The 24242-nt window shown below is 39.1% G+C and overlaps 1 protein-coding gene across 5 annotated transcripts in view; it reads right to left on the bottom strand.

Moving 5' to 3' along the window:
• Positions 1–24242, bottom strand: part of LOC123770066 (protein kinase shaggy) — a 65462-nt gene that overhangs the window by 19713 nt on the left and 21507 nt on the right. For all 5 annotated transcript variants that reach the window (XM_045761728.2, XM_045761725.2, XM_069301344.1 and 2 more), the window contains exons 2-3: positions 13835–14025; positions 1124–1207 (exon numbers count right to left, since the gene is read on the bottom strand). In XM_045761728.2, the coding sequence (XP_045617684.1) occupies positions 1124–1207; positions 13835–14025 (275 nt within the window). The remainder of the gene's footprint in view (positions 1–1123; positions 1208–13834; positions 14026–24242) is intronic.

The following is a 24242-nucleotide window of genomic DNA, read 5'->3' on the forward strand; positions in this document are numbered from 1 at the left end:
CAAGGACCAACATGGAAATCAGTTTTGAGCAGTTTCAAAGAATCAAATATTGTGACAATGAGAATGTCTGTGTACTTGTGCACGAGAAGCACTACCAATATTGAAAATGCACAGCCAGCATTATGGTGCAAGCAAACTCTAATGAGAAAAATTCCCGAGGTAAAAATACTCATATTTTTGATAAACGAGTGTAAGGAGTGAAATATTAAGAAGTATTCAAGATAAAAAACTGCACAATAACATAAGGGTGATCAAGACGGGTATCTTCAGACACCCATATTTCAGGACATGAATGAACACAAGCTAGTGTAAGGAGTACAGGCTGGTGTAAGGAGTACAGGCTGGTGTAAGGAGTACAGGCTGGTGTAAGGAGTACAGGCTGGTGTAAGGAGCACAGGCTGGTGTAAGGAGTACAGGCTGGTGTAAGGAGTACAGGCTGGTGTAAGGTGTACAGGCTGGAGAAAAGATTACAAAAGACCACCAGTGAAAATGACACTCCCAGAATATTTCTCCTATGTGATCTGTACTCACTACCACTATACATAAATGGGATCAACTTCAATATGAACATTTATTACTAAATTATGTTTCAGAAGTATGTGATGTTTTGCATAACCTAAGTTCAGGAGAGCTGGAATTATGTTTTACTTCATCACAATAAATCCTTATCAAAATATTGCTTTAAAGAAATTGTTGGTCTAAGTTTTAGCATATAGTGGACTTTAGTATTGAACATACCTCATAGCAATATTATATATATAGCAATGTTTCATCATTAAATAATATTATTAACTCAATCATTTTCAGTATCTAAGTACTGAAATTAACAGAGTTCAATTCAATTTCTTACATACTAACCAACAAACTGACAAACAAATATATTGTACCATTAACTTGCAATCTCATAGGGAGATAGTTGGGGTTAAAAAAAAGTTAGATTATTTCTGCATGTTGGCCAAGGCAGAGAGGAAGAGAGTCTTCCTATAAGTCAGTCAGTTCTATTACACACTCCACAGACATTTACATTCTTATATAGAGGAGTGTAAAACCTCAAGTGATACTGTACCATGAGGGTGACATGACAACTGTATAAGAAGTAATACTACACAAGCATGGTACATACCTTATCTCCACTGGAATAGAAGAAATACATCAGTTTAACTATATTACAATGTTCTAGTCTTCTCATTATCTGAAGTTCTCGATTCTGGAAATAGAAAGAGTATCTTAGAAGCTGAACTTCCAGGCTGAAGAAACTGTGAAAATAAATAAATAAATAAATATATATATACATATACAGGGGGTGGGGGGGGTGGGGGTGGGGGTGGGGGGGGGGGGGGGGGGAGGTGTGTGTAATTACCTAAGTGTAGTTACAGGATGAGAGCTACGCTCGTGGTGTCCCATCTTCCCAGCACTCTGTCATATAATGCTTTGAAACTACTGACGGTCTTGGCCTCCACTACCTTCTCACCTAACTTGTTCCAATCATCTACCACTCTGTTTGCGAAAGTGAATTTTCTTATATTTCTTCGGCATCTGTGTTTAGCTAGTTTAAATCTATGACCTCTTGTTCTTAATGTTCCAGGTTTCAGGAAATCTTCCCTATCGATTTTATCAATTCCTGTTACTATTTTGTATGCAGTGATCATATCACCTCTTTTTCTTGTGTCTTCTAGTTTTGGCATATTTAATGCCTCTAACCTCTCCTTGTAGCTCTTGCCCTTCAGTTCTGGGAGCCACTTAGTAGCGTGTCGTTGCACCTTTTCCAGTTTGTTATCACGCACGCGTGTGTGCATGTGTGTGTGCGTGTGTGTGTGTGTGTGTGTGTGTGTGTGTGTGTGTGTAAATCACGAAAATTAACACAGGATGAAAAATGTGACAGTCAGACCACAAAGGACGGAATGAAACGGGAATTTCCTTAAGTACTTTTGTATTTTAATAATACATCTTCAAAAGGATGGCTTTACAAGTCAGTAGTGTGGATATATAGGCAGAAGAGAGATGAAGTGAAGTGAGGTACAATGACATATATGAATGGGATTGGGTGGATACAAATAGGAGCTGCATTGTATGGGCCAATAGGCCCATACGTGGATATTAATATCATAAGATAGTGGATATTAACAAGATATTAGCGAGACAAATGAGCATAATGATCCTACTCAAATCGCCCTTTAACTGATAAATAAAAAATGGATCTAAATTATACAAACCACTGCTAATGTTCAAATTACATGATTTTGTAATCTGTATAAAAGCAGATTCAATTATGTTCCTATTGAAAGTGCTTTAACAATTTGTTATTAAAGAAGCCATCTCCCAATCAATTCAGTGAGAATTTTCTGACAGATGAACAAAAAAAAACCTTAGACAATTGGCCGTGTCTTAGAGTATTTATGTTGCGAAAATCTACATTTCAAATCTTTAGATGTTTGCCCGACATAGAACCTATTACAGTCTTTACAAGGTATTTTATAAGTGACACAATTATCACTACAAGGACTGTTTCAAACTAATAAGTTTTTCAACAGTATATTCGTAATTAAACACTTAATACATGTACAGTATATCAAAAAGTTTCTCAAGGCCTTGACCATAATTTCAAACCCAGAAAAATATGGTAAACATAACACATTCTTTGGGTGAATTTTCTCACTGTATATATTATTATAATATGTACGACGTGCTTTGCTACGGCAAACTTCAAAAAAACTCGGCGGATAACAAAGTTCGAGACCAATAGAAACGTATTCTTAATCTCTTCATCTAGAACTCTGGACTAACAACCCGAAGAGCTCTTAGATACATAAAGGAAAAAATTTATCGTTTCACATTGTATCTATGCCCAGAGAAATAATGAACTCAAGATAAATTATTCGTAGGCTATCTGTAAACTAAACTTTACTGAAAAATCTTCCCTGTGAATAAGTATATCTAAGAATGACAAACATTTATCAATTTCAGTCTCGATAGTAAATTTTATAGAGGTGACTTGATCATTGAGTTTAGCTACAAATTTGTCTGTATTTACATTTGTAGGTCATATACACAAAATATCATTAACGTATCTAAACCATGGAATGATTCCAGGGGTAAGTTTTTAAACAAATTTCTTTTCAAAGAATTCCATGTCCAAGTTAGAGTGCAATGGAGATAAATATACAAGTCATTGTACCCCACTTCATTTCACCTCTCTCCTGCCTATATATATCCAATCTACCGACTTATAAATCCATCCTTCTGAACATGTATTATTAAGTACGAAAGTAGTTAAGGAAATCCCCGTTTCATTCCTTCCTTCATGGTCTGACACACACACACACACACACACACACACACACACACACACACACACACACACACACACACACACACACACAGGGAATCGACCGGGTAGACAAGGATAAACTATTCAACACTGGTGGTACGCGAACAAGGGGACACAGGTGGAATCTGAGTACCCACATGAGCCACAGGGATGTTAGAAAGAACTTTTTCAGTGTCAGAGTAGTTAACAGATGGAATGCATTAGGCAGTGATGTGGTGGAGGCTGACTCCATACACAGTTTCAAATGTAGATATGACAGAGCCCAGGTAGGCTCAGGAATCTGTACACCAGTTGATTGACAGTTGAGAGGCGGGACCAAAGAGCCAAAGCTCAACCCCCGCAAGCACAAATAGGCGAGTACACACACACACACACACAAAGTATATATATACAGTGGTACCTTCTTTTACGATTTTAATCCGTTCCGACTCCTCGTACACCAAAAAATCATAAACCATAACGAAGTTTTACTAATATAAATAATATAAATGGAATTAATCCACTTCCCACCCAAAAATATAAACTTAAAAATACATTTCATACCGAATGCCACTCATATTTTGCATTACAATACAGTATGTATGTACTGTATATACCTTTATTGAGGACTCTTGGTGTATGAGGACAATGAGGACCCGGCGGGGTGAGGGGGAGATGTTAGTGTTTGGAAAGTGAGTCCCCCTACATTATAACATCAGGCAGTGATAATTTTTCTGGGGTACTTTCTCCTACATTTTGCAGGCAGACCACTAGGACCTGGTTGGGGCTCAATGCTTGCTTGTCTTACTAGGAATTTGTCTACAGACACGTTTTTACCCCCCTAGATTTTATCACTTGTCTGTAGTGGGACATCACATTGTCTCATTATGAAAGATCTCATTTTTCCTCTATCGTCATCCTCACAACTATTTTCTTAGATTGAACATTACCACTGACTTTCTTGGAACCCATGGCGTGATATATAATAAGAGCTTTTGTGTTCAGGAGACAAAAACAGCACAAAAACAATTAAATTCTTCATAAAGAATTCAAGCTTGATCATCACTAGGTAGGAGACACTGGTAAACTGAAGCGCCACATGCTCGATGGACCCCCACGTGTATAAACAAACTCCGAAAACCGAGGCAAACAACGAGTACCAAATCAAATATTTTGAAGAAATTGAATTCGAGTACTGAAAAATATGAAAACAGGGTTTAGGAAAACCGAGGTTCCACTGTATATACATAAATACATATATACACAAAGTACATATAAAATGATTACACTGAATTATAAACATTAAATGCAAGATATATTGCATTTTATGCCCCAATCACACTTCACGCTCACCTCCTCCCCCCTACCCTCCATAAAAGAAAATACTTTTCTAATGTTCCTAATCACTTACAAATTATTTACTCTGAAACATCTACACTAGCAGTGTCTTATTAAAAACTTTGTCACATGAAAATGACACAACGTAATGATGACAGGGGGTGGCAAGCAGTGCAGCTGTACGTGTGCTTGCACACACCTCTATATTCTCCTCCATATTCTGGTACTTGTCTGTGTACATTTCTACCTACCTTAGAAGCTTTCAAGAGCACTTCTATTCTGCACCTTGGTCCGATGTCCGACTTCCACGGCAACTACCTGATCAACCAGACTGTCATTGTTTACAGCCATACAAGTATATTTTAATGGTACGCCTAATAGAACACAATACATCTGACCACTACATTAACATTCTTTATGATTAGCCTTTGGTATCTTAAATGTTTCCATTAAGCATACAGTACACACTCAATTCAACAAAGAATATGGAGCTTTACCCTACTCATTGTTTACGATACTGTAGTTTAATGTGTGCTACCAAAGGTGATATATTGCCAATCATGCAAATTATATAACTTGCACATATAAATAAAGCACTTTACTGTGCAATAAAATACAATACTGTACTTATAATTAAATGACCAAATATTTGTGAGGGATGCACAGTATAATTCAAATTCTGTATTTATTATGCATTCCAAGGATTCTATTAGCCATTCTGTTAAAGTTTTAAGTGTCAAGTTAGAGCATGCATCAGAAAAATATAGTACAAAGGCATTGAATATGGTCTGGGTTCAAAAGTGGAGTGAGAAAATTAACTTCTTTTAAAGGATTTGGCAAGATAAAATATTTTCTTTTTAACATTGTACATACTTTTGATTTATGTTAATAGTATATGTGTTTTTGCTTTATTTTAATATAATTGTTATTTTACTTTGAATGTAACCATTTCAATCAACCCACATCGCTGAGCAAGCCTAGGTTAGCCTTCTCTCTCTTCAACCCTACTCTTGCAACAATAGTCCAATTACTCACCAACATAACCAAAAAAATAAAAAGGGCAACAAATAAACCATTGGAAATTCAAGCTAGGGAACACTAAGAAAACACAGGAAGGCATGAGCCAACATGACATGTTCATATCAACAAGAAAAACATACCAAGTGCTATTTTATTGTCGTAGCATTTAACCCTTGCACTGCATGTATCGTATGATGTTTTAGATACTTTGCAGTATATGAAACTCCTAATGGTATACTGTGTTCACATTTGGTACTCGAGACCTCCACGTATAACATCTGCCATCTTAAAAAACCACTTATGATATTTGGGATTTTTTCCTATGCTGAAGGCATGGGATTTAACACCACTTTATAGGAAGACAAAAACATTGTATGGAATACTAGTTCCTGAACGAATACAGATAATGCGTCATGCAACACCTGCAAAATGCAAGGGTTAACATAATAAATTATACATTTTAAAAATAACAATTGTTTTCAATAATAACTGGAGCCCTGTAGGAGATAGCCGGGATAACATTTTGATCAAGAACTTCATCCAGTATCGACATACCATACATGCATGACATGACGTATTTGCTGGCATATAAGACACTTTTTTTTAATGTATCAAAAAAGTGCCCTGTGTCTAATATGTGCCGTATTACAGATGGAAGACTGAGGGGCATAGGCTAGGGAGCCGGACGAGCACACTGGGTAAGTTCGCTATTCACAAAAATCGTTGCTAATAATAAAATATTGAAAGCAAGCGGAGTTATAACAGTCTGTTAGCACAAACTTATAATACATCAGCAGTTATGAAGGAAGCTCTCATCATCTTACCCAGTATACATAACCCACACCTGATATGTCATACATGTTGACCAAACCACACACTAGAAAGTGAAGGGATGACGACATTTTGGTCCGTCCTGGACCATTATCAAGTCAATTATGTCATACATTATTTAACAACTGTGTTACCTTTAAGACACATTTATTAATTTACCTTTAAGACACATTTATTAATTATCTAAATGAAAAATGATTCTAGAAATTTAAAAGGAATGTTCAACTTCCATCCGCTGTCAGACATTTGCAATGCGTGAATGACACCACCACCAGAGCACTGTGACGGTGTGCCACAGCCGGGTGCGCAGCCCTGGTGGCTTGATGAGTCAACAAACATAAATTAATAAATCTCTCGAAAACCATAAATTAATAAATGATTCGCAACATTGTTTTACAACTGGCCATTTATGTTTAACAAATTTTTTATTATTTTTTTCCAGCATAGTTGAGGCAGTTGATACTGGTCAAGTTTGTGATGTTGTGTACTTTGACTTTAGCAAAGCCTTTGATACAGTTCCACACGAAAGACTGATTAAAAAGATAAGAGGCTCAGGGTATTGGGGGTGCTATATTAAGTTGGATTAGAGCATGGCTATACCGAAGGAAATAGTGTAAATGGGGTTAAGTCAGAATGGGAAAATGTTGTAAGTGGAGTGCCTCAAGACTGTCCTGGAACCTCTGTTATTTATAATATATATATATAAATGATTTAGATTCAGGCGTGAGCAGCAATATTTGCAAGCCGATGATACAAAAATCGGGAGGGAAATAAACACGGAAAAAGACTCACTATTACTTCAAGACTATCTAAATAGGGTTTTGCGATGGTCAAAAGATTGGCAGATGCAGTTTAATGCTGACAAATGTAAGGTTTTGAGGCTAGGTAATAATGATAGGAGTTACTAGATGTGAGCTAGATGGTGTTGAGACAGCGAAGTCGGATTGCGAAAGGGATCTGGAAATTATGATTAGTAAGATTTTAAAACAAAAAATAAATGAATAAATGTTCGTAATAAGGCAAATAGGACACTGGAATTTATTAATTGAAACGTTAGTAACAAGACACCTATTGTTGTTGTTCAGCTATTTCTTGCTCTGGTTAGGCCCCGTTTAGATTATGCAGTTCAGTTTTGTTCGCCGTACTATAGAATGGATATAAATTCACTTGAACGCGTCCAGTGTAGGATGACAAAGTTAATCCCCCAAGTTAGAAACATATCATATGAAGAAAGATTAACAAAGCTTAAATTGCATTCACCAGAAAGTCGAAGAGCTAGGGGTGCCATGATAGAGGTTCACAAGTGGATGAATGGACATAAAGAGGATATTTAATAGGGGTATTAAAAGTATCAGCACAAGACAGAACAAGAAACAATGGGGTATAAATTGGCTAAGTTTGGATTTAGGTCTTTTGGTGGAGCTGGAGTCCCTTGATTATTTCAAACGTGGGTTGGACATGTATATAAGTGGGATTGGGTGGTTATATATAGGAGCTGCCTCGTATGGGCCAATAGGCTTTCTGCAGTTACCTTCATTTTTATGTTCTTAAAAAAACATCACATCCAGAAATACAGTACATGTTTCACATCCTGTATAGCAATTCTCTTGCCCAAAATATAAACAACTACACCACAGCTGATATCTTTCAATAAATGTATGATGAAACATACTAAAATATGTTGACCAGACCACACACTAGAAGGTGAAGGGACGACGACGTTTCGGTCCGCCCTGGACCATTCTCAAGTCGATTGTCTTGAGAATGGTCCAGGACGGACCGAAACGTCGTCGTCCCTTCACCTTCTAGTGTGTGGTCTGGTCAACATACTTTAGCCATGTTATTGTGACCCGTCACCTGCATACTAAAATAGTTTTTTCCACAAGATATGTTTGTAAAATAGGGGGTACCCTATGCGAGGTTGCATTTTTTACGCCTGCAAATACGGTACTTGCCATAGCATTGGACACACCTGCATACGATGTACCCTGTTTTTGAACATACTGTACATTTATTGAAACGTGATTTTAAAGTGGTTTTGTAGCGGAAAACACGATTTTGTGCACGTAAGGTCAATATACACTAGGAAACAAAGTAGGAAACCAGGTGTACAGTAACTACCTCTATATAATGTTTATATTTTGGTCAAGACAATTACAGACAGATGTCAAACTGTAATGTTGTGTGTTGCAGCACTCTACCGTCATGATGCGATGCAACACCATCGCTAGTTTTTGTCATCAACTAGTGGCCAAGATTTGTTAACATCCTTTAATCTTTAGGGCTCTTTCATTTAGATAATAAAATGGTTCTTAAAAGTAAAATACTGTATTGCAAAATAAAGTATCATATATATATATCTGGTGTAGACCACATATGCTGAAAATGAGGTACAGATGTACAGCAAGATGTCAGCTTCCCTCTGCTGTTAACCTTTAATGTAACCTACGATAAACCATTATTTACATCGACCAATTTGTTCTAAGTCTGTACTAATAGATTGTAACATTTAGACTTGTTTTTTAATATTATATTTTATTAGCAATACTATTAGTAACACAATTTTTGGGCTTGGTGAACTTCTACTTGTCCAATTCCTTAGTTAAATGTCTTGTATCTGCAGAGTCGACTCCCATTCAGGTGCATTATATACATAGATATACATATTTTTTTGTTTAGTTTCATCCTATCTGCTAACAATTATGGTTATTTACCCAATTGTTATAATATTGTTAAGCCATCACTATTTAGTTGGGCTTGACGGGTGAGTGGACAGTTCTCAGGATTTGTAGTCCTAAGGTTCGATCCCCGGTGGAGGCGAAACAAATGGACAGTTTCTTTCACCCTGATGCTCCTGTTCACCTAGCAGTAAATAGGTACCAATGAGTTAGACAGCTGCTATGGGCTGCTTCCTGGGGATGTGTAACATAAAGGAGGCCTGTTCGAGGACCAGGCCGTGGGGACGCTACCACAAGGTTTACAGATCCAATGGCCCACATCCTGCACAAAGTTTGAGGTGGAGCCCGAGTAGCCAAAGTTAACCCCTGTCTACTACCGACAAGAGAGAAGAGAAAGCAAGGGGGCAGCCAAAAGAAGAATTGGAGGTACTGAAACTGACTGTGTGCTGATGAAACGGCCAGATGGACCCTATGTATTACAGCAATACTTGTCAGTAGCAATGTACTATAGAGAGCTGGGAAGAAATGGGAATGCTTTAAGAGCTCAGAGCTAAACTCAACGGGAAAGCTTAGATCTTTTACAGGCACACACACTGGCTAGCCTTTATACACACTTACCTGAAGAACTATTATATCCCAATACCCTGTAAGCATGTATATAACACAAGTAAGCATCATCATCACACTACCACCCAGTCTGCAACACACACCATGGATACTCAGGACAGCAGAGCTGAGAGTCTGGGGACTGTGTTGTGATGAAGACAGCCAGGGAAAGGGGGGGATAAGGTGCAGTGTAAACGGAGTGCTGAATACCAAATCATTGCATGCACATAATACAGTTCTTCTGACAGGAAATTAATAAGATGTAAAAAGAAATTAGTTTCATTGATGTAGGCCAATGTGAGACAAGACTGCAAGAAAGTTGATAAAGACAAAAGTAATGTAATGATGGTGGAGCAGGAAGTTCTGAATATGAAATAATACCTTGGGATCTCTATATGACAAAGTATGCACTTGGGCAGAACACTTAGCCAGGGAAGGCAAGTGCCAAGTGAAATTAAATTACTGACTTGGAAGGCTATAATTGTGAGTGATTGAAGCCAAAGAAGTTGTAAAGCCTTACGTATGAAAGAAAGATGTAGGCATGGCATAAGTCTTAACAAATTGAATAGTAAGAACAGTAGAAATTAACAACCTGAGATGCTTTAGAAAAATCAATGATGATCTCATTGAAAGAAATGGAGTGAAAAAGTTGATAATTCATTAGATTGAGGGAAGTGTATCCAGATAATTTAGTCAAATTGAATGAATGAATGATAGAGTGCCTGAGATAATTTGTACAAGTTAATGAATTTCAAGAGGTAAAGATGACTAAGAAAATGGGCAAACACGGCAAACATGCACGCGTGCGTGCATGCGTGTGTGTAAGAAGCAGAGACTTTTACTCCAGTGGCCTGACCAGGAGTATGGATATTTTTAGTAAAGCTGTTGCTGACAGCAGTCTGAAGACCCACATATCCATCACTGCCTGGCCAATTTGGAACTTCCTGCAAAAACAGCTTATCCAACTCCCTCCTGAAAATTTCATTTTTTGTTTTGGCAATACTTCTTATATTAGCAGGAAGAAGACTGAAAGTGTGTGAATTATAAACAAGATGCAGTGGAGAATAGGGTTGGGTAATAAAAAGAGCACAAGCTCTAAACCTGCTGATATTACTCATGATCAGTGTGTTGGGTCTGCTGCCAGGGGCCAGAATGCTCATCCATTCGAGCCCACACACAGGATATAATTTGGATACTTAACCAACACAGCTATGATTCATACAACAGATTGTAAGCAGCTGCATTTATACAGCCTGGTAGACCAGACCACCAAACAGGAGGTCTAGTCAGACTCAGCTGTGGAGACATTAATCCCCAGAACCAACATGAGGTGAGCTGGTATAAGTAACTGAATGGGCTACCAGGAAGAACTAATAGAATATACAGGACCACAGTTTTTCAATACCTCCCAGCAAATATGTATAAGAAATATTGCTGGAACAAAAGTGGAAGTCTTCAAGAAAATACTGGACAATTTTCTGCAAAAAAGTGCCAGACCAACTGGGCTGTACCGTACAGTACTGTATTAGATATGTGGGCCTGCGGCCTGCTCCGAGCAACAGCCTATTGGACCCGTTTGGTAAGTCAAACCTGTCCCCGGATCAGACTTGGGGAGTACAATACATGAATTCCCAAAACAACATCCAGGTACAAGCAGATATGGTCACCCATAAAAATACAGGAATATTCTTAATGCAAGAAATTATCACTTTGACAATTCTGCTGACCACCACATCAACACCAGACACATCACATAGAGAAAGCATCACACCTATCGGCCAAACTTATCATTTAGAATTTGTTTACAAGTTCTTCACCATTCTGTATGTGCAGTACATGGATATTGTTCACGTTCTGTCATTATTTACATTACAGTATTATTAACACAGAAATCACATTATGTAATGTGATATATCAATGAGAAAATACACTGGGACTATAGGTGGGCGCAAACCTACGACCCCGCCAATGCCAGGCTCGTACTGTACCACTAGACCACCACTTTGCCCTTTCACCCGAGTGCTTGTGGGTCATACATAAAAACTTGGACTGGCTTCAGACTTCATGTTATTTTAGTTGGAATCCGGTTATATGCCTTTTTACAAATTCAGCGGTGGTCTAGAGGTAAGAGTATGTGACTGGCAATGCTGGGGTCATAGGTTCGCTCCGACCTATAGTCCCAGTGGATTTCTCATTATTATTATTATTAGTAGTAGTAGTAGTATTATACAATATTATATTATTATTCCTATCAGTATTACAATATTACAGAACAGCCACAACACTAGATTAATCATTAGCAGGATGATATATGTAACAGGGACATGCTGTGTTGCAGCCAGAATAAAAATCTGTTAATAACCATAACAGATCTTGAAGCAACCTTACAAAATATGGTAAGAGACCCAGAACCCAGTGCAATGCTCGACTATACCTTCAAACCTCTTCAATGCACCACATATAGTAGATTGTAAATCTGTCATTGCCATGAAATTATTATGAATCAAGAAGTACTGGAAACTGCTATAATTTTAAATGCAAGTTTTTATATGAAAAATGTATTTGGGCAAGTCAAGGTGGCAGCAGGGTGCATCAGGGAGGGGAAACAAGATAAACAGTGATGTGATCAGAGAGGTGTATGAAGGAGTGCGATGATGTATGGACAGAGGAGACACTTGTGTGGCATTTGGTGGCATTAGGCCAACTAATTAAATCCCAAAGTTACAGTAGATATGGCACCACACACAAGGAGAATGTGAGTGGTGCTGGGGTAGAGTAAATTTGAAAAAGCTAAGGAAAGATTGCAAGCCATTATAATTGCAAAATTGAAGAAGTGTATACTGAGGTTGAATCAAGTTAATCATGAATGATGATGGACTAGTGAGGTGTGTGTTCGAATTGATTTGACAGAAAGAGGGCGAGAGGAAGGTCAAGCAGATGGACATTCATGGTAAGTGTGTGAGATGGCAGCCCCAGTGTAGAGAGAACACGAGAAGTGGAAATGAATAAGGCTAAGTGGCAGCAGATGGTGAAGAGCGAGTGAATGTTTGTACAGTATGCCATTGTGTCAATTCACAAGAAGCACTACAAGTCAAGTCTTATGAAGTACTTGCCTAGTTTTACCCACCTATTTGTATTTGCAAGGTATGAGCTATGGCTCTTGGGTCACACCTCTCAACCCTTAATCAGCTGATATATAGGTTCCTATTGTACTGCAATACGTACATTTAAATCTATGTATATAATTTTCCTCCACTTTACTTCTTAGTTCATTCCATTTATTCACTATCTTGAGTGAAAAAATAATTTATAGTGTGTTTGTGGCTCACTTGGGAACTTTGTTTCCCCTTGCAGAAACAAAGTACACTGTACCCAGATTTACAATCCCTGCTAGTCTGTAACTGTCATGGTGGAGTGGTGCTTTGGGTGATGTGCTAGTGAGTGATGCCAGTTCTCTATGATGCTGTGTGGTTAAAAACTCTGCAAAAGGCCATATGTCAATGTTACATATCTTTAGTCTTTTATACCTTATATTGTTTCCCCAGGTGTAACTGTGCTAATCACAAATTGCCATATAAGTACAAACAAAATATTTACTCTCAAACTGTGTCACTCAGGTATGATAATTACCAAATTTCCTGTATGGTTCACATATAATCCCTACTTACTCACATCTATGGTTTCCAATGTCTTCTTGGGCCTCCTCCCACCCTCAAATTCATCAAAATGCACTCTCTTCACTAGTCTAATATTATCCAGACATTTAAAACCACCACCATCACTCCTGGTTGACCAGTACAGCAACCAGGAGGCCTGGTCGGGGACCGGGCCGAGGGGACGTTGAGCCCCGAAATCATCACACGGTAACCGCCAGGTAACTCCCCACCACTCCAGCAAAATGAACAGTACCACCCCTACTGATTTATGAAATTAATACAACCTAAAATATACATATACTAACAGAGAGAACTGCTACAGTATATAAAACTTCATGAATTTTGATTAGGTTTAAGCCTATTTTTTTTTATGCCATATGCAGCAGATATCAACTGACCTTAAAGCGTTTGTCCTGCAGCACCTTCTTGATGGCGACGAGCTCCCCAGTCTCGCACAGCTTGGCTTGGAACACCACACCAAAACTGCCATTGCCAATGACTTTCGTGTCCATGTAGGATACCTCCTGAGGTCTATCTGAGCCCTGACCCGGGGTGGCAATAACTGTCGTGATCTTGTTGCCATCTTTACCTGTAAAGTCCAAACATAGCAACATGTAACACACACGTGACAACTGCAACAACAAAATAATTATAAAATTATTAAAAAACTGGATAATTAGGGTACTGTAGCTGCAAATGTGTTTAACAGACTTTCTACCGGCAACTTGCCTTATTTGTCTAGAGCCCCTAGCCCCAAAGGGCAGGCACACAATTGCTTTATTTTCCTCAGGAAGATAAAGTCAATAACTAGTCCCAGCAAGCATAAATTACTTTAAAGTAAATACACTACAGGTATAAGTAAAGATTGCTTATCCTATGCATGTCAACTAAAATTCTATTTAGTACTGTAACTGAAGAATTCGTGTAAAGCTGAATACATATTGCTGTACAATATATAAAAATTATTTACATTTGGAGATCTCTCAAGGATTTCCACCTGTGCAAAACTATCATTTGGAGACTGCAAATGATATATTTTTCTGCCTTCCTGTCAAGCCAAGCTCTAAAATTTGGCCAATATTTTCATGCCAAGCATTAATTACACCATGAACAATTATTAGAGAACAAAACAGTCCAGTATTCTGAATTTTGTATTTATTTATTTATGGATTTTAGAATCAATTCCTTAATAAAACACACACTGTACGCATCACTCAGTGTATCCTGCAAACCAAATACACACACCCCATGATTCACTAACTTTCCCCTTATGTTATCTTTCCAAATACCTACGTGCAAGATCCTGAAGGGAATAGACCGTGTGGACAAAGGAAGCCTATTTAAATTAGAAGGAAGTAAGACAAGAGGACTTCTGTGGAAGCTGGGCATGCTATCAAGTTGTGGAGATGTCAGGAAACTCTTGTACAGTACTTTGTATGGGTGGTTGGCAAAAGGAATACATTGAAGAGGTTGTCAAAGCCAATTCCTTCCACAACTTTGAGAAAAATTTGAAAAACTTCATTAATTTTAAGAGAAGCAATTAGTGCACCAGGTATAAATGGCTAGGAGGTAGCATAATGCACTAGATTTCACTTCCTCGTAATCACTGATAGGTAAGCACTGCTAAATTAGCACCTTGCCTTTTGTTTAGCTATCCAAGTAACTTGGCTAATGATTTTTTACCTCCATTACCAACTCCTCCATTATATCCTTGATCAATAAAAATTAAAAACAATTCTTCGGGTATTGTATAATCAAATCTAGAACAAAACAAGTGGAAATGACGTTAAAAACTCCACACTAGAAAAAAGCCTAATGGTAATAGAATAAGATATTCAAAGACAGATGCAACTGTTGTGAGGCAGAATATGAAGACAGTTGTGGTGGTGGAGAGGCAATGTGGTGTAGCGTGGGGGAGGGGAGGACGTGGTGTAGCGTTGGGGGGGGGGGAGAGGAGTGGTGGAGGAGGGGCACGTGGTGTAGTGTGGGGGGGGGGGCTGGAGGAGGGGCACGTGGTGTAGCGTGGGGGAGGGGAGGGCGTGGTGGAGGAGGGGCACGTGGTGTAGCATGGGGGGGGGGAGGACGTGGTGGTGGAGAGACACGTGGTGTAGCATGGGGGGAGGACATGGTGGTGGAGGGGCACGTGGTGTAGTAGGGAATGGGGGGGGGGTAGGGCTACCTGCTGGGACAGAGTGCTGCGAGATGATGTGCCATGACACAGCAGCAAGCAGTCTATGAGGAAATGAGATGATTAATGGAGGGGTGAGAGGGAAGGAGGGAGGGAGAGAGGGGAGGTAGGTAGGTAGGGTGGAGTGCCAACAAAGGCGGGGGGTCAAGAAATAGTGGGTATAAGAAACCTCAAGGGGGGAAGGGATACAAGGGATATAAAGCCAGATAGAAGGATAGGGAAGGAATATGAAAAAGCCAAATTGGAAAACAACAGAGGTGGCGGTTGGGAAAGATACGAAAAGACCAAATTGGGAGAAACACATTAGAAGCCATGCAGCAGCAAAGAATGAGAAGGGGTAATAAAAGGGTAGCTAAGGGAATTCACTTGCAACTGAGCCGATCCCTTGCCACTCGCCATGAAGCAAGGGATCAGCTCAGCTGCAAGTGAAACCACTTGTTATGGTTTAAGGTTATACTCATCAGTATTATACTATTGAAACCTTATTCAGATTTACGTTTCTCCAGACATGCTCTCAACTCTGGTTCCCTCTCACTATACTACATGTCCTCTTACCTGCTGTCTCTCACTGTACCACATGTCCCCTCCTGCTCTCTCTCACTGTACCACATCCCCCTCCTACTGTCTCTCACTGTACCACATGTCCCCTCCTGCTCTCTCTCACTGTACCACATGTCCCCTCCCTGCTATCCCTCACTGTACCACATGTCCCCTCTTGCTGTCTCTCACTGTACCACATGTCCCCTCTTGCTGTGTCTCTCTGTACCACATGTCCCCTCCTACAGTCTGTGCTGTGTCCTGCACATCAGAGGGCCTTGGCTTTTCAACCTCCTCCCACTAAATTTAAGAAATCTTGCCAAACTCAAGTACTGTACAGGTTTAAAAGAGGTAATTGGGCAAGTTCCTGCAGGAAGTACCGCATCAGCCAGGTAGCACAGAATATGTGGGTTTACAACAGCCCTCCAGGAACACAGCTCTTGGAATTAACAACAGGTAAACTACAGATAAACAAATTGCACTCCCCCCCCTTTCCCATCCTGTCACAGTGTACTGTTAACAAACTTATTGGGGTACATTAATAATATTTCTGAGAAACTTGGAAAAAAACAGCAACTTTTGTCATTCCTGCTCTTCAATATTTTTCATTTGCCATGATACATCTCCAGAAAGAACCATCGCAATTATCTTTTTTTCATATTCTGTATCAAAGTCCAAATTTTGACACATTGCTAGTGTTGAATATTTAGGAACACTCACAATAACCATTCACCAACCAAGTTCATTCATGGCTACCAATGGAGTTACCCTTTTAACTTGTCAAAGTCTATACAACAACCAATAATAATCATGGAGCCAAATGTTACATTTACCTATAACTTTTTGTTTTCTCAAGGTTATTGTCTAGCTTGCACGTTTATAAATTATGCAAGAATGTACTACGCACCAACCAGTATATGTACTCCCATAAAATCCCACTATCTTCTCGTATATGAATAGATAAAATAAAAACATTAAAATACATTAGGTTTGATAAGATAAAAAAAAATACCTAGACACATTAGAATAAGAAGTTTCCATTTCCAATTGTAAAATGAACCTGGCCGTGGTGTACGTGACTTTGCTAGGCTAAGCACTCTACTACTGTATATCAAAATGTTTTTAAAGTAGCTTCAGTGTGTACATACTAGGGTCTCAATGCTGCATTCGCCATTATTGCACGTAACAAAAAAATATGTTACTCGTGTACCGATCCTGCCTTAAATTGGAGAAATAGTTACATTATCATTATGCAATGCTAAAGTCCCGCCACCACAGTAAACATCCACACTTCCTTTGGCCTCATTTACCCGTCCGAATTTTGAACGAGTTCATATACTGTATAAAAAAGTGTGCAATTTAATTAGAATGTGATAAAAACTCCTATTTGTATGCAAATTTATCCACAGAATATTCAAAAGTGGTCCTCGCTAAACTAATGATAACGTGGGAAGTAATTCCATCAAGTCTAGATTTCAAAAGTAAATTATTACTATTGTATGAAGCTACAACCAGCCAAAATTCAACATTGTAACTTAATACAGTATAAAAATATATGAAATTGCCCTGTTTAATATTCCACAATTTTTCAAACCAATTTTTTCAAATCAAATTTTTCAAAATTTGACGAAGGATATTGAATGAACTGAATAATCTAAATAAATAACAAGTGCAAGAGGACGGATAGGGCAAGGAGTGTCCAGCATCACATGTAGTGACAAAGGCCAATTCTGCAAGAGATATCCTACTGGTGGAACGACAGGCATACCCTGCAAGATCAACCTGTCCTCTTGAATAATACATTGCATTTTGACATGAAAATCTCCAACAGACAAAATATGATGAACTATAAATTAGAGCTACTCACAAGAATTCAGGTTTTCCATGTAATTACCTAAATGTAGTTAAAGGATGAGAGCTACACTCATTGAGTCCCATCTTGCTAGTATTCTGTGTCATATGACGATTTGAAACTACTGACGGTTTTCGCGTCGACCACCACCCCACTAAACTTGTTCAAGCCATTTACCACTCTGTTTGCAAAAGTTTTTTTTCCCAACTTTGTTTCATTAGCTCGAGTCTATGACTCTTGAAGATGCAGAAAATCAGTAGGAGCCATGAGGAGAATTTGAACCTATCTATGCTCTGGGTACTCCCAAGCACTTGAAAATGCAGGTCAAAAGAATTCTTCCTTGTCAATTTTGTCGCTTCCTATTACAGTACAGTACTATATTGTATGTAGGATCTATATTGAGGGAATACAGAGAACATATATGCCATACACAGACACGATAAAACACCTAAATTATTGGGATCGTCTCAAAAGCTCTCCAAATGTACTCACTAGAAAGGAGATGAGAGATATCAAATAATATATATGTGGAAAATACTAGAGGGCCAGGTCCCAAATCTACACAGTAAAATAACAACGTACTGGAGTGAACGATATGGAAGAAAATGCAGAATAGAATCAGTGAAGAACAGGGGTGCCATAGACACAATCAGAGAACACTGTATAAACATCAGAGGTCCACGGTTGTTCAACATCCTCCCAGCGAACATAAGAAATATTGCCGGAACAACCGTGGACGTCTTCAAGAGAAAACTGGATAGTTTTCCCTCAAGGAGTACCGGACCAACTGGGCTGTGGTGGGTGTATGGGCATACGGGCCGCTCCAAGCAACAGCCTGGTGGACCAAACTCTCACAAGTCAAGCCTGGCCTTGGGCCGGGTTTGGGGAGTAGAAGAACTCCCAGAACCCCATCAAGCAGGTATGTAGGATCATATCATCACCTCTTTTTGCTCATACCTTCTATCTTTGTCATATTTAGCACCCTTAACTTCTTCACATAGCTCTTGTTTTTCAGTTCAAGAAGATTTTAGCTGTATGTCTTTGCACCTTTGAGTTTATTGATGTGCTACTTAAGATATGGGCATCATATAACTACTGCATATTCCAATTTTGGTCACACACAAATTATTAACAATTTCTGTAATATTTTGCCATCCATGTACAGTACTTACAGGCCATTCTGGAATTGGAAAGTGTTGCACAGGCTCCTCACACAATGTGTGAGGAGCCCAATGTGGTCCTAAGGTGCCAGTTTTCTACCCATGACCTCCCCCTAGATGCCTTTGTTTATCAGAGTTTTTTAAAGACCTTTTCACGTAATTTGAATGTTGCATTTGACCTATTTTCTATTCCATAATATGGTTCAGTTAGATTGGGCACAGGTGCTCTTAGTACACCATTTTCTGTCCTTTGTGGCAACTCTTAGAGGATGGACTAATAAGATATCCTACTGGTGGATAAGACAGACAGACTATGCAAGATACAAGTAAAGGGGGCCTGATAGCCGAGTGGACAGTGCTCTGGACTCGTAATCCTAGGGTCCGGATCGGTCCCCGTGATGGCAGAAACAAAATGGGAAGAGTTTCTTTCACCTTATGCCCTTGTTACCTAGCAGTAAATAGGTACCCGGGAATTAGACAGCTGTTACGGGCTGCTTCCTGGGTGTGTGTGTGTGCAGGAGGGGGGGGAAGGGGAATAATTAGCAGTTAGTAACAGTTGGGAGATGGGCCGAAAGAGCAGAGCTCAACTCCCACAAGTACAACTAGGTTATCTTGAGATAATTTCGGGGCTTTAGTGTCCCCGCGACCCGGTCCTCGACCAGGCCTCCACCCCCAGGAAGCAGCCCGTGACAGCTGACTAACACCCAGGTACCTATTTTACTGCTAGGTAACAGGGGCATAGGGTGAAAGAAACTCTGCCCATTGTTTCTCGCCGGCACCCGGGATCGAACCTGGGACCACAGGATCACAAGTCCAGCGTGCTGTCCGCTCGGCTGACCGGCTCCCAAGGTGAATACAACTAGGTGAATACATCCTACTGGTGACTAAGACAGCTCACCAGAAGTAAACAACTCTCTAAACAAACAATACACACAAAAATACAGTGAAATGTTAAGTGGATAAGATAGGCTGTATGGAGTGAGTCACCAACTGTCTAGGCCCATGGAAATTTAAATACATATAGGCATAACCTTATTTAGAACAAGAGGAAGTGAACAATATGTGCATGAAAATGGCATGAGGATAGATGAAATATCCAGGTAAGGAGGGAAAATGGGCGGATGAGGTATAAACATCCAAGGGTGATGATGTATAAACATTCAGGGGGGGGGGATGAAGTATAAACATCCAGGGGGGAATGAGAAAGTATAAACATCCAGGGAGTGAAATATAAATAACCACGGGGGGGGGGGGGGATGATGACATATTAACATCTAGTGTGGAATGATGAAGTATACACATCTAGAAGGGGATGAATTAAATATAAACAACCAGGGGGGGGCTGGGATGATGATGCATAAACATCCAGATGGGGATGATAATACACCCAAGGGGAGGTGGGGGGGGAATGAAGTATATAAACATCTAGGAGGAACAAGGACACAAACATTCAGGTGGTAAGCAATGGGAAGTGTCCAAGAGTTGGCACAGATGAGAATTATGACGGTTAAATTTGTTTTCCAAATATTTATGAGGTGCTAGCAAGATGACTTCTGAAAGGATGATGGCTGCAATGTTTGTTTACATTAGCTCAAAAGCAACTTGGTCATTGCGAGCATGTTTACATCAGAAATGTGTTATGCTTAAGTTTTCACACGCCTCTTTTTATATACAGGTAGTTACATGTGGGCAATTTCAACAGCACTTCTACTATTGCAGCCTGGCAAGGGGCCAGCCTTCCCAGGTGGTGGCCTGGGACCTGGTAACTCCAGTATAAACCCGACAAGTTTTCTCTTCAAAGCTCCTACTTTGCTCCCATTAAACAATCATTTGTTCCAAGACCAGCACTATCAAACATATGGCATGATACGTAGTGCACAGACTTCCTAGCATTTACTTTACTTGTGCTACACATCTGATACGAGTCTTGACATCAAAGAGAAACTCGTCAATCTACCTAGGTCTATGAATCTATGTATTTATATCTCCTCTAGATTCCTACTATTGTTAATCTTGTTGCTAGCATTAGACTCAGAAGCCAGAAGTGAGGGAAGCAGGCAAGATTGTGAGACCAAGGTTAGTCACTTCACAAGTATTAATGCCTCATGTTTACCAAGAGTGTAAACTGCCAAAATCAGTCCCACCAAGTTGAGATAAAAACAAAAAAAACTGGAGCAGCAACAAAGGCTCTCAGAAGTGATAATCTAACATGGAAAGTTGCATGGAGGTTTTCATGAACCTTCAACAGCCTAAGAAAATACACTTGGGATGTTACATAGAAAGGTACTGTGAAAGATAATTGTATTACTACACACCATCAGTAGTTTGGTGAAGCATTACACTCACTCCACAGTTTTACCACCACACTGAGGAATTCGAGTCCACTTACAGTACCCATTTTGGCTGTATGCCGAGAGTACAGCTTGATGGGCACACTGTAATACTCAGGCTAAAAAGATGACAAGAGCCAGAGAAGTCTATGAACTGAAATATACAGTAATGTCATTTGGTATTAGAGGACTCATGTGCTGACAAATTATGAAGATAAAACCTCAAGATCAGAGTAAGAGTTTATTTGCAGCTGAACCTGAAGCCTAAGAGCTTTATCAAATCTAACAGACACACACACATACACAGAGCAAGTGATGATAAAGGTGCAACATAAGGATGGGGGAGGTCAGTGATGCAACAATAAGACTTGAGGGATTGTGTTGTTTTATGAAGTACAGTATTTATTTAGCACTAGGGGGTTGAATACACTCAAAATGTTTCCTCCTTTTTTTATGATAAGTTTAGCATTTCTTAGATTCCTGTGTGTCATAAGCATTAATGGTGTTACCAACATGACAGGCATACTATAGTTATACAGTACTTGTAACTCCTTGTATCTAATATTAGAGCTTCAGCGTCTTACGCATGGGGTCCATGGTTCGTGACTCCTAGACCCCAGGTGAATGGAATCCTCGTATCTAATTTTCAAGATGTTTCAACTAGGCTGCATATACAGTACTGTCACTAGGTCTACCAATACAGGGTACAGTATACAAGCTTGCTGTGATGATGCTGACAGTTGTTTCTACAAGGGTTTTGATTGTAACCAATGTTTTATGAGCAATCTATACACTGTACCTCAACAGTACAGTACTGTACTGTATTGACTTTATTGCAAGTTTGCATTAAGCTGTTTTGATGGTCTTACTATTGTTAATCTTGTTGCTTGCTTTCTGCATTCCCTAACAATACCTAGAGCATACCTGGAGAGGGTTTTGGGAGTTCTACTCCCCGAGCCCGACCTGAGATGACATGGAATACTTATGCTTCAGTAAGGATTTAGTAGTGTAATGGCACTCTTCTTCAAGGAATGAACGTATATAAATACCAAGTACTGTACATAACTATTTTTGTAGGTACCATATGTTTCAAGTATGTATGATGCATCTATTTTAGAAGGACATTTTGGGGAATTGTTTTTTTAGCAAGTTTCATCATACATATACAGTACAGTACTGTATATTGAAAGTGATGTTAAATGGTTTTGTAGAGGAAACATACAATTTTGTGCACATAAATACAATACTGTATATATCCACTGGTAGTGGACCAAAAACACACGTACTGCCTGCCATTAAATTCAGAATATTTCTTTTAAGCTTTGAAATTTTACTATCTTTCATTATTCGTGAGTCTATGAAAAGGAGTACCATTACCTCTATTTATAAAATAAAATGACTCAGGCTCAAGAGATTAATTCCAACCTCTCCTAGACACATTAATGATGTAAGATAGTGACAAGTTCAAAGTCTACAGGAAACCCCACCAACAAAAAATAATTATTTTGTCCCCTTTGATAAGCACCAGCTCTGTGTATCTGTTAGAGTTGATAAAGTCCTTATAGGCTAAACATTATCAACAGCCTCCTCTCACCTAAGTGTTTCTTGACAGATAACTGTCGTATTAAGGAAAGGCTAACAATAATCACTATCTAAATATATTTCACACATGAGAATCTGGACAGCTTAAACAGTGACCAACAAAGAGTCTACACAGCTTATGGTAGAGCCTTGATGCCATGTGTGGCAAGGCCCCAAGTACCAGCTGTGATGTGGGGCATGGCAACAAGTCCTGTTGTCCTGAGACAGGGAACCATATCATGCCACTCACTTTGAACTGCCGCATGACACCAAAGAGCCCTGTGGCACAGTGGTAATCACAGTGGGTTACAGCCGAAGAGTCACAGGTTTAAATCCTACATTTGGGTAGCATTTCCTTTCACCTGATGCCAATTAGGTGAAGGGAAGTGTAATTAGGTATCCAAGAGGTAGACAACGGTTGTGTGTTACAGGCTGAGGAAAGCCAGTGGTCTGCCTAGGGGTACCTCGATAAGCCTAACAGGCTCTCTGTCCCAATATGCAAAACCATACCATGCATGTGACCAGGCTTGACTGGTGATAAATTAATCAGTAATGCTGTTACTTCCAGGCTGTTACTCATAATGAGTTTACTCAAATGTATCAGTCATTTCAACATCCTAAATGTTTATCTAGACATCTGTACTTCAGAACAGAAGTTTAACCCATCTTTAACCCATGAAATGTGCATACATACATGCAGCAAGAGTACATACATGTTCTCCTGCTGGTACGTGGTGTTCCCAATCAATATTTGAAGCCTCCAGCAAACATCTGCCATCTTAAAAAAGTAATATTATTTTTGGAACATTTCTCCTATGCTTAGAGCATAGTTTTTAACAATATTGGAAGGCAAAACCTTATTTTTAATACCATTTTTCCGTGTGCTTACAAATAATGACTCGTATAATACTTATGCAATTCTAGTTAAAAATAGTAGCTGCAGCTGTTTGGCAATAATAAACAAGTGTTATCTAATACAGGAAGATGATGCCTATCACATACAGTATACTGTATAGCATTTTGTATCATTTGCTTTCAACAAAAAATGTACTAATGAAAAACACTGAACAATAGCCAAAACTATATAATTTTGTTTAAATTAAGCAATTTGGATAAAACAAAGTTAGATAATGAGACTGGTATTCCTTACGAGACTGG

This window comes from Procambarus clarkii, chromosome 45 (assembly GCF_040958095.1).
Source record: "Procambarus clarkii isolate CNS0578487 chromosome 45, FALCON_Pclarkii_2.0, whole genome shotgun sequence".
NCBI lineage: Eukaryota > Metazoa > Arthropoda > Malacostraca > Decapoda > Cambaridae > Procambarus > Procambarus clarkii.